Source organism: Myxine glutinosa, chromosome 13 (assembly GCF_964187855.1).
Source record: "Myxine glutinosa chromosome 13, kmMyxGlut1.1, whole genome shotgun sequence".
NCBI lineage: Eukaryota > Metazoa > Chordata > Myxini > Myxiniformes > Myxinidae > Myxine > Myxine glutinosa.
The window spans coordinates 92,816,491-92,828,907 of record NC_136273.1 but is presented as its reverse complement, the minus strand read 5'-3'; the positions used below and the strand labels follow the sequence as shown (position 1 = coordinate 92,828,907).

The following is a 12,417-nucleotide window of genomic DNA, read 5'->3' as shown; positions in this document are numbered from 1 at the left end:
TGAGGGAGTCAACGAGGATTGCGTGTGGGAGTCGAAGAGGATTGCGTGAGGGAGTCGACGAGGATTGCGTGAGGGAGTCAACGAGGATTGCGTGAGGGAGTCAACGAGGATTGCGTGAGAGTCAACGAGGATTGCGTGAGAGTCCAGGAGGATTGCGTGAGAGTCCAGGAGGATTGCGTGAGAGTCCAGGAGGATTGCGTGAGGGAGTCAACGAGGATTGCGTGAGAGTCCAGGAGGATTGCGTGAGAGTCAAGGAGGATTGCGTGAGAGTCCAGGAGGATTGCATGAGAGTCCAGGAGGATTGCGTGAGAGTCCAGGAGGATTGCGTGAGAGTCCAGGAGGATTGCGTGAGAGTCCAGGAGTATTGTGTGAGGGAGTCAACGAGGATTGCGTGAGAGTCCAGGAGGATTGGGTGAGAGTCCAAGAGGATTGCGTGAGAGTCCAGGAGGATTGCGTGAGAGTCCAGGAGGATTGCATGAGGGAGTCAACGAGGATTGCTTGAGAGTCCAAGTGGATTGCGTGAGAGTCCAGGAGGATTGCGTGAGGGAGTCAACGAGGATTGCGTGAGAGTCCAAGAGGATTGCGTGAGAGTCCAGGAGGATTGCGTGAGAGTCCAGGAGGATTGCGTGAGAGTCCAGGAGTATTGTGTGAGGGAGTCAACGAGGATTGCGTGAGAGTCCAGGAGGATTGGGTGAGAGTCCAAGAGGATTGCGTGAGAGTCCAGGAGGATTGCGTGAGAGTCCAGGAGGATTGCATGAGGGAGTCAACGAGGATTGCGTGAGAGTCCAAGAGGATGGCGTGAGAGTCCAGGAAGATTGCGTGAGGGAGTCAACGAGGATTGCGTGAGAGTCCAAGAGGATTGCGTGAGAGTCGAGGAGGATTGCGTGAGAGTCCAGGAGGATTGCGTGAGAGTCCAGGAGGATTGCATGAGAGTCCAGGAGGATTGCGTGAGAGTCCAGGAGGATTGCGTGAGAGTCCAGGAGGATTGCGTGAGAGTCCAGGAGGATTGCGTGAGAGTCCAGGAGGATTGCGTGAGAGTCCAGGAGGATTGCGTGAGAGTCCAGGAGGATTGCGTGAGAGTCCAGGAGGATGGCGTGAGTGTCCAGCAGGATTGCGTGAGTGTCCAGCAGGATTGCGTGAGAGTCCAGGAGGATGGCGTGAGAGTCCAGGAGGATTGCGTGAGAGTCCAGGAGGATTGCGTGAGAGTCCAGGAGGATTGCGTGAGAGTCCAGGAGGATTGCGTGAGAGTCCAGGAGGATTGCGTGAGAGTCCAGGAGGATTGCGTGAGAGTCCAGGAGGATGGCGTGAGTGTCCAGGAGGATTGCGTGAGTGTCCAGGAGGATTGCGTGAGTGTCCAGGAGGATTGCGTGAGTGTCCAGGAGGATTGCGTGAGTGTCCAGGAGGATTGCGTGAGAGTCCAGGAGGATTGCGTGAGAGTCCAGGAGGATTGCGTGAGAGTCCAGGAGGATTGCGTGAGAGTCCAGGAGGATTGCGTGAGAGTCCAGGAGGATTGCGTGAGAGTCCAGGTGGATTGCGTGAGAGTCCAGGTGGATTGCGTGAGTGTCCAGGAGGATTGCGTGAGAGTCCAGGAGGATTGCGTGAGAGTCCAGGAGGATTGCGTGAGAGTCCAGGAGGATTGCGTGAGAGTCCAGGAGGATTGCGTGAGAGTCCAGGAGGATTGCGTGAGAGTCCAGGAGGATTGCGTGAGAGTCCAGGAGGATTGCGTGAGAGTCCAGGAGGATTGCGTGAGAGTCCAGGAGGATTGCGTGAGAGTCCAGGAGGATTGCGTGATGGAGTCAACGAGGATTGCGTGAGAGTCCACGAGGATTGTGCCAGGGAGTCGACGAAGATTGTGCGAGGGAAACACAAACAAACAAACAGACAGGGGTGAAAACACAACATCCACCTTTGGTGGTGGAGGTAAATCTATCAAGGAAATTGAAAAGGAAAGTTTTGGTTCCTGTGTAACGCCGGCCTACCTTTACGGTCTCAAAACGGTGGCACAGACAGAGAGACAACAACAGAGGTTGCAGGTCTGTGAGAACAACTTGGTCAGGAGGATTGCAAGAGTGAAGAATGTGGATAGGAGGAGGATGGATGAACGGAGGGAAGAGATTGGTGTGCAGATGAGCTTGATGAGGAGTTTGGGAAAAAGCCAGCTGAAGTGGGCTGGACATTTGGTGCAGATGGAGGAATAGAGAATGGCAAAGAGAGTGGATAAGTTGAGGGAGCAAGGTAGGAGGAAAAGAGGTAAACCATGGCTGAGATTGGAAGATTGTGCTTGTACTGATATCAATAAGGTAGGATGGTTGGGGACTGGAGAAATTTGGATGAGAGAGAGATACAGATAGATAGTGATAGATAGAGATAGAGAGAGATACATAGAAAGATAGCTACATGTATAGATAGATACATAGATAAATGCATAGATAGATAGATAGCTATAAGCATAGATAGATACATAGATAGAAAGATAGATGCATAGATAGATAGATGCAGAGATAGATAGCTGTACGCATAGATAGATAGCTATATGCATTGATAGATACATAGATAGAAAGATAGATTCATAGATAGATAGCTATATAAATTGATAGATACATAGCTAGAAAGATAGATTCATAGATAGATAGCTATATACATTGATAGATACATAGATAGAAAGATAGATGCATAGGTAGATAGATAGTTATATGCATAGATAGATAGCTATATGCATAGATGGATACATAGATAAACAAAGAGATAGATATATAGATAGATACATAGATAGATATAGCTAGATAGATAGCTATATGCATACATAGATAGATGCAAACATAGATAGATAGATAGATGAATAGATACATAGATAGATACATAGATACATATACATAGATATATAGATAGATACAAATACATATATGCAGTCGTGGCCAAAAATATTGGCACCCTTGCACTTTTTTCAAATAACTCACAATTCTCTAAAAATAAGTTGAAATTGACAGAAGTATTTGGTCTCCACAATTATTTATTTCACTGTTAATATTACAGAACCTTTGTTTCTGATTCAGAACTTAATATATCCTTTTAAATCAGAAAATAAAAAGAAATGGTATTGACAAAATTATTGACACCCTGGACTTAATATTTGTTAGCACAGACTTTGGACAAAATAACTGCAGTCAAGCACTTCCTTTTGCCATGAATGAGCTTCCTGCACCTCTCTACTGGCTGTTTGACCCACTCTTCTTGTGCAAACTGCTCCAGTTCTCCCGGATTTGAAGGGTGCCTTCTCCCAACTGCTGTTTTCAGATCTACCCACGGGTGTTAAATGGGATTTAGATCTGGATTCATTGCTGGTCACTTCAGAACAGTCCAGCGTTTTGTCTTGAATCAATCCTGGGTGCTTTTTGAAGTGTGTTTGGGGTCATTGTCCTGCTGCAAGACCCATGACCTTTAACGAAGACCCAGGTTTCTGACACTGGCTTGAACATTGCGCTCCAAAATGCCTTGGTAATCTCCTGATTTCATGATGACATGCACACATTCAAGGTACCCATTGCCAGAGGCAGCACAGCAACCCCAAAACATCACTGAACCGCTGCCATGTTTGACTGTAGGGAAGGTGTTCTTTTCTTTGACGGCTTCATTTTATTTTATGCAAACATAGAGATGATGTACTTCACCAAAAGATCTAATTTGGTCTCATTTGTCCACAGGACATTCTCCCAGAAGGATTTTGGCTTGTTCATGTGTATTTTTGCAATCTCGTCAGGCTTTCTTATGTGTCTCTCTCAACAATGGGGTCCTCCTGGGTCTCCTACAATAGAACCCCCTTTCATTGAGTTGGCGACGGATGGTGTGAGTTTAAACTGTCGTACCTTGTGTCTGAAGGTCAGCTTGAATCTGTTTGGTAGTTGATCGAGGTGCTTTCTCCACCATTCGAGCAATCGTTCGCTGCAATCTTCGTTCAAGTTTTCTCTTGCGGCCACTTCCAGGGAGGTTAGCTAGAGTGCCATGGGCCTTAAACTTCCTGATAACATTGCGTATGGTGGACACAGGAACATCCAGGTCTCTGGAGATTTACTTGTAGCCTTGAGATTGTCCATGCTTGGCTACAGTCTTGTGTCTGACCTCCTCAGACTATTCTCTGGTTTTCTTTCTTTTCTCCATGCTCATTGCGGTTCAAACAATGACACAAAACAACAGAATGACTCCTTTTCTCTATTAAAACTGGTTGATTGAGTGATTCTTATATCGCAGGCACCTGCAAAGGTAGATACATAGATAGATAGCAAAAAATGTGTGATGCGTGCAACTCACCACAGATGAGTTCAATTCCAAAGTAAAGGAGAATCACCTGCTTGAAATCTAATTATTTCTAACAACTTCTAAAAGGTGCCAATAATATTTTCCGGGCCATTTTAGGATATCTGTGTGGAATAAGCTGAGATTTAGTATCTTTTTCAGGTTTTTTTTTGTTTTGTTCCACTGCAAACCAAAGAAATACATATGGGGATACCAAAATATTTTTTCATCTCAACAATTTTCTGGAAGAAATGGTGCATTATTTGAAAAAAAATGCAAGGCCACGACAGTAGAGAGAGAAAGAAGAGAGGGAGAGACAGAGAGACACAGACAGACAGACACACACACACACACACACACACACACACACACACACACACACACACACACACACAGAGAGAGAGAGAGAGAGAGAGAGAGAGAGAGAGAGAGACAGAGACAGAGACAGAGACAGAGAGAGAGACAGAGAGAGAGAGAGAGAGAGAGAGAGAGAGAGAGAGATAGAGAAAGAGAAAGAGAAAGAGAAAGAGAAAGAAAGAAAGAAAGAAAGAAAGAAAGAAAGAAAGAATGAAAGAAAGAAAAGAAAGAAATCAAAATTTTGTTGTCATCAGCTTAAATAGCACATTCAACTTGGTACACAATTGTATTGGAAAGTCACATGAAAGGCTACGCTCGGTACACCAATGAGAAGAGGTTGGGCATACCATCTTGTACAATTTGGTTACACACGGTTGTCATGCAGCTTTGGAAGTCATTTCCCTGAGCACAGGTTATAAGACAGGTCACAGTTACAGAAAATTGAACGTGTCCCATCATCCCAAGGTCATCGATTGATGAGTCTTGATTGGATAGAATCCGCTCGGTTCATCAGATGAATAGATCAATAAAAATTCAATGCTGCACGATTCTTCCAAATCAGAGGCACTCCTTTCCTGTTACCAGCACAAAAGGCCTTGTGCAATTGAGGACTCCAGCAGTTTAATTATGTCCTATAATCTGCATTACCTGCCGAGTGCCTTGCTCAGAATCGATGTCACGTGTGCTCTGCATGCGCCCGCTATCATGCTACAATAAACAGTTTGTGGACCAGAGACACAATCTGAATAAAGATTTCAGAACAGAAATATAATGCCAGATGGAAGAAGCTTTTTCGGAAGAAAACAAACAAACTTCTTAATGTGACTGTTCGCCTGAATTTATGGGTTTTGCGCTCCACGCACATTTATTTATTTTCCTAGCAAGATGCGCTTGCTGTTTATTCCAACAGGTGGTGGCAGGTTTACTGAAATCAAAACGTCATCATGTTGGAACGCGGTTAAACAAAATAAAATTGGACTGAACTAATAAGTTGAAGTTTAAAATTGGGGGATTGTGTTTGCCTTAAAATTGATTATCTTCACACTGGAACCCGTGGACATTAATGGCGTGCAGTTGAAAACTTTAAGCAAACCCCGTTGAACGTGATTAGTCTTGTTCGAGTCGATTTGTTTCGTTTCGTGCAGATTGAAATTCCGATGAAAATTGCGTTTTTCAAAACATCCCCGAGTGCTAAATTATCTGAGGATTTGGCCCCTCTTTTGGCTATAATGCTTGTGGGTACACCATTTTGTTGATAACAGTTTGGATGATTCATTGATACTATCTAACTCGAGTTGATTGCTTGTTTGGCTTTTGGACAAAAGGGAATGGCAATTCAAATGCAAAATGGGGGATTTTACTTCCCAGACTCCCGTGCTCTCTGAGGGAGTGAGGGAGTCACCAAGGGCTGGTTCATGTTATTATTCATTGTTATTACTAGAATGTAAGACGAGTCGCTTCGCTGATGGGAATACCAATCTTTGCTGCGATGGCTAATCTATGGCTTGAACAAAAGAGGATTCCAGGGAGATCCTTGTCCTCCATGCGGTGATATAATCAGCGTCGCAAGTTGGCGTTTGCAGTTTCGGCACGTGTGCACATGTACATACACACACGAACTGACCTTTATTTACTTATTTATTTGTTTATTTGCATCACAAACCTTTCCAGGAGTTCCATGAATCCACCGTAGTTGGATTTATTGAAATCCGGTAATCCGTTCTCAAGTTATAACACGACAAGCAGACAGACACGACTCCTTTTATAATATGGATTCGCCTATTATTTTAAAAACAGGTATCTCTACGATTAAACGGACACAGATCTTTGTCCCAAGTAAATTAATCATTTGCTTTCCAAGGGTACCATTTTTATTATTCTATGACAGCAGGAACCGCTGCATGAAAGGTTTAAGTCTAGCTTCTTCTTCTTCCTCATCTTTTTTTTTTTTTTTTTTTTGTATACAAGATCGAGGCTCGTGTAAGAGCTAACATTAATCACAAAAAAATCAAACAGACACATAAAACATATAATAAGGGGAGCGGTTGACAAGATGGGGAGAGAGGGGGAAGCACACAAACACAACATACAAGTTACACTAATTTCAAACCAAAACTAACTAGAACACACAATAACACATACCGTACACAATAAAATAACGAGTGGAAATTTGACAAACACACGAATGGAAAAATACTTAAACTTTTGATGCAGTGGAGAGGATTTTTTTTTGCTGCAGTGGAGAGGATTTTTTTTTGCTGCAGTGGATCTTCTTCTTCTTTAATCTGCAAAAGACGCGCTTTTGAAACAGGCATCTTTATCATTAAACAGACACAATTTTATGTTCCAAATAAATCAATTAACAGCTTTCCAATGGTATAATTTATTATATTTTTTCAAGAGCAGTAACCACTTCAATAAAGCTCGAGTTCCTGCTTCCTCTTCGCGTGTCGGAGAACGGACATGTGATAATAGTATTATCAATGTTGTTATTTTGTATTTATGGTGTTATTAAGCTTTTTCAACCTTTATCTTTTGACCCTTAGTTCTCCTGTGAAGTTTGGTTGAGATTGGATGAGTAGCGACGGAATGCATCGACCGCAGACCCCAAATTGACCCCCAAATTGCGTATTTTTGTGTGATGATGATGCTGCGAACTTCCAGCTCGAACAGTGTTTGTGAACAATATTAGTTCCATGTTCTCGTAATCGATGATGATCAGAGTTTGAAACAATTTATTGGATTGCTGAATACTTTCTGGTCAAAGATGGAGATTTGCTATTCGAAGTTTATTTGTAGCAAAAGCAATACTGTTCTCCAGCCTCGAGTAAGGATTTTGTCTCGATGTGACAAGTCAAAAATGATGTGATAAAAGGTAAGAAAATCATCAATTGATGTACAATTGTCAGCACAAAAGGTTTGGAGTACAATATAGGAACCATGACAAATACCACAAAACCAAAGTCTCATCTGCTCAAATGTAAGATGCATGAAATGCTGGAAAACCGTTCATATTCAAATGGCATAAGCGCTTAGACATGAAACGTTGTGCCAGTCTCTTCGAGCAACAGTCACGTGAAAAAGTAAGTACACCCCATGTAAAGTTTTGACTTTTTCAACGTATTTCAACATACAGCTATTTGATCTTCATTTCAACAATATTCATAGATAAAGGTGATATGATATAACAAATATCATGAAACGTTTACATTTTGTTGTCCATTGTATAATTTAAATAAACATAAATGCAAATTTCGCATGTGGAAAAAGTAAGTACACCCCTACATTTATCACTACTTCAAATACCTAAAATTAGAATCAGGTGCACCAGCTCAGGTGCAAATGATTAGAACATCGTTAGAGAGGATCTTGGAGGAACCTGTCTTATTTAAACCTCAGACATTTAGTTTGGTTTGCTCTTTGTTGTTGAAGTGTGTGGCGTCACCATGCCTAGATCAAAAGAGCTCTCCAAGGCCTTCAGAAAGAAGGTTATAGATGCCTACGAGTCTGGGAAGATATTTAAAAAGATCTCCAAACAATTTGAAATCAATCATTCGACTGTCCGGAAGATCATCGACAAGTGGAGAAGATTCCAAACAACTGCCAACTTGCTCAGGCCAGGCCGCCCCAGCAAGTTCACCCCGAGAGCAGACCGCAAATGCTGAAAGAAGTCTCTAAGAACCCCAGAATGTCATCACGGGACCTATGGGTAGCTCTTGCCACCGTTGTCAAAGTGCACGAGTCTACCATTAGAAAGAGGCTGCACAAATTTGATCGACATGGGAGGTGTGCCAGGAGGAAACATTTGCTGTCCAGAAAGAACATCAGGGCAAGACTAAAATTTTCCAATGAACACCTAGGCAAAGACCAGCACATTTGGAACAATGTGGTCTGGACAGATGAGTCAAAGGTAGAGCTATTTGGCCACAGTACCAGAAGACATGTTTGGCGAAAACCAAAGACAGCATTTGACCACAAGAACCTGATACCAACTGTAAAGCATGGTGGTGCAAATATTATGGTTTGGGGCAGCTTTGCTGCATCAGGGCCTGGGCAGCTCACCATCATATAATCCACTATGAATTCTTCATTGTACCCGAGGGTGCTTGAGGATAATGTGAGGCCATCTGTCGGAAAGTTGAAGCTCAACCGAAGTTGGACCTTGCAACAAGACAATGACCCTAAACATACCAGTAAATCCACCAAGGAATGGCTGAAAAGAAAGAAATGGAGGGTTCTGGAATGGCCAAGTCAAAGCCCGGATCTAAATCCCATCGAGATGTTGTGGGGGGATTTGAAACGAGCTGTGTATGCAAGAAACCCCTCAAACATCACACAGCTGAAAGAATTCTGCATGGAGGAGTGGGCAAAAATTTCTCCCAGTCGATGTCAGAGACTGGTAGACAGTTATAAGAAACGCCTACTTGAGGTTGTTTCTGCCAAAGGGGGCAATACCACCTATTAGAGCCAAGGGTGTACTTACTTTTTCCACATGCGAAATTTGCATTTATGGTTATTTAAATTATACAATGTACTACAAAATGTAAATGTTTCATGATATTTGTTATATTATATTGAAGAGCCGGGGCTCTTGCTTGATACGGACGAAATGACGAGCAGGACACAAACTCGTCCGAGAAGATATTTATTCTCAAAACCAACTCGGGAACACTGTAAAGCCCGTTTATCGGGCTGCATTATAAAGCACAACCACAAACCGAAACCGAAAGCCACGCCTCTCAAGCGAGGCGTGCTTCGGTGGTCACGTGATCGACAGGTGTAGCTGATTATACCCGCACGCGCGGCACGCTTTGGTGGTCACGTGACCAGCCACTCTGGCGCCGCGGATCCCCGCCGGTGACGTCACCGGCTGGAGCAAGGAGATTCTGATGCTGGTCTGGCTTGGGGGACCCATGGGTCGCTACACACACCCCCCCAGAATGGACTTGGTCCAGGGAGGTCAACCTGAGGGGGGTCCGGATGACCCGACCGAAACGACCCCTGGCCAGTCGCGGGGGGGGGGTGGGGGGGTCCGGTGTGGTGGCGGGTGGTCAGACGGGGGGTGTGCAGGCAGGGGGGGCGGCCGAGGGGCCGGGCAAGTCCTCGGGGGAGGCTGCCGAGGTTCCTCGCGGGCCTCCCGATGATGCGGGGCTGGTCAAGGCCTCGGGGGATGCAGTGGACGGGGGGCGGCCGAGGGGCCGGGCAAGTCCTCGGGGGAGGCTGCCGAGGTTCCTCGCGGGCCTCCCGAGGTTGCGGTGCGCGGGGGCAGTGCCGAGAAGGCTCGAGCGGTGCACGCGAAAAGCGGGTGAGCCAACCGAGGGGCTGGTCCAGGCCTCGGGGGAGGCTGCCGAGGTTCCTCGCGTGCCTCCCGAGGATGCGGGGCTCGTCAAGGCCTCGGGGGATGCAGTGGACGGGGCGCGGCCGAGGGGCCGGGCAAGTCCTCGGGGGAGGCTGCCGAGGTTCCTCGCGGGCCTCCCGAGGTTGCAGTGCGCGGGGGCAGTGCCGAGAAGGCTCGAGCGGTGCACGCGAAAAGTGGGTGAGCCAACCGAAGGGCTGGTCCAGGCCTCGGGGGAGGCTGCCGAGGTTCCTCGCGGGCCTCCTGAGGATGCGGGGCTGGAGAAGTAGTTTCGGTTGTAGTTGTAGGTGCGCGAGGGTGACGAAGCGGCCGTGCCGCGAACGTCAGTGCGCGCGAAGGTGACGAAGCAGCCGTTCTGCCAACGTCAGTGCGCGCGAAGGTGACGAAGCAGCCGTGCCTTCGGAGGGTCTTAGAATAGCTTCGCCCCTCCGGTCGTAGAGGAGGAGCCGAGTGCGGTGCGCGAACCTCATCATCATGGCCGTCGTTGTTTCCGAAACTCCGGCATTTCAAAACCGCATTCGAAACTGCGCCCGAAGCCGTGCGGGAGAAGCCGGCGTCACCAGCTTAGGTGGCTTCCCTGGCTAGGGCGTGCTTGCCGTGTCCGTTCGCAGCCCCCGCATCCGTGCGGGGGCAGTCGGGGTTGCGTGTTCAAATTTGGGGTCACCAGTGAAGGGCCGGAGCTCTTGCTTGATACGGACGAAATGACGGGCAGGACACAAACTTGTCCGAGAAGATATTTATTCTCAAAACCAACTCGGGAACACTGTAAAGCCCGTTTATCGGGCTGCATTATAAAGCACAACCAGAAACCGAAACCGAAACCGAAAGCCACGCCTCTCAAGCGAGGCGTGCTTCGGTGGTCACGTGATCGACAGGTGTAGCTGATTATACCCGCACGCGCGGCACGTTTTGGTGGTCACGTGACCAGCCACTCTGGCGCCGCGGATCCCCGCCGGTGACGTCACCGGCTGGAGCAAGGAGATTCTGATGCTGGTCTTGCTTGGGGGACCCATGGGTCGCTACAATATCACCTTTATCTATGAATATTGTTGAAATGAAGATCAAATAGCTGTATGTTGAAATATGTTGAAAAAGTCAAAACTTTACATGGGGTGCACTTACTTTTTCACGTGTCTGTAGCTCGAAGAGACTGGCACAACGTTTCATGTCTAAGCGCTTATGCCATTTAAATATGAACGGTTTTCCAGCATTTCATGCATCTTACATTTGAACAGATGAGACTTTTGTTTTGTGGTATTTGTCGTGGTTCCGATATTGTACTCCAAACCTTTTGTGCTGACAATTGTACATCAATTGATGATTTTCTTACCTTTTATCACATCATTTTTGACTTGTCACATCGAGACAAAATCCTTACTCGAGGCTGGAGAACAGTATTGCTTTTGCTACAAATAAACTCCGAATAGCAAATCTCCATCTTTGATCAGAAAGTATTCAGCAATCCAATAAATTGTTTCAAACTCTGATCATCATCGATCACGAGAACATGGAACTAATTGTTCTTAGTCAGACCGTTACCTGCGCTAACCCCATGCTCACCTTCCCGCAGTGCACGGTGTGTGGGAGGAGTGGAGCCCATGGAGCTTGTGCTCCACTACGTGCGGTCGTGGATTCCGTGACCGAAGTCGCTCCTGCGCACACCCCGTACATGGTGGGCAGCCCTGTGATGGGTACGACCGCCAAACGAGATCCTGCAACATCGCACTGTGCCCCAGTACGTGGACCGTCCGTGCCTTGTACCTGATATGAAAAGTTTTTTTAAAGTACTCTGGGTTGTCTCACTCACTATTGGTTAAACCACAATTGATTATTACAGTACCATGAAATACATTATCATCTCCCAGACTCAGTTTTTAAGTTTTTTATTTTTTATTTTTAATATATATTTTTGTATACAAGATCGAGGCTCGTGTAGGAGCTAAAACTGTTAAGACTTTGTCTGTCCATATGTATGTATGCATGTCCCTTACAAACGTCCACCAATCATAGCTGAGGATATGGTCACATGACAGGGGAACGTGTTTAGTACATATTACAGTTCAATATTTTGCTAAAATGAAATATAATAACCTTCTGTGGAACATTTTGGGGTCCCAGCAGGTGTCCTAAGGTAGGTTGGAGGTTTCATAAATACCTCGATGCAATTATGATTTTGAAATGTGATCGACACGGATCGTGCTCCCGAATCCGGAAGTGAACAGATTATAACGGTTCGCTGGTTTGATAATGTCTCAATACAATCGTTATTTAACATTATATTTTGATATATTGATATTATAATATTAGTTTGTGATTGAAATGATGCTGTTTGGCATAAAAAATATAGAGATATTGAGTTTAAAGCAGAATGAGGAAATGACGTAAGGGTTTCCATCCGTGACATTCGCGGATTC

The 12,417-nt window shown here is 45.6% G+C and overlaps 1 protein-coding gene across 1 annotated transcript in view; it reads left to right on the top strand.

Moving 5' to 3' along the window:
* LOC137438406 (adhesion G protein-coupled receptor B3-like) overlaps positions 1-12,417 on the top strand; it is a 413,438-nt gene that overhangs the window by 118,500 nt on the left and 282,521 nt on the right. Inside the window, 1 exon segment of the mRNA XM_078767712.1 lies at positions 11,574-11,738. Within this exon segment, the coding sequence (XP_078623838.1) occupies positions 11,574-11,738 (165 nt within the window).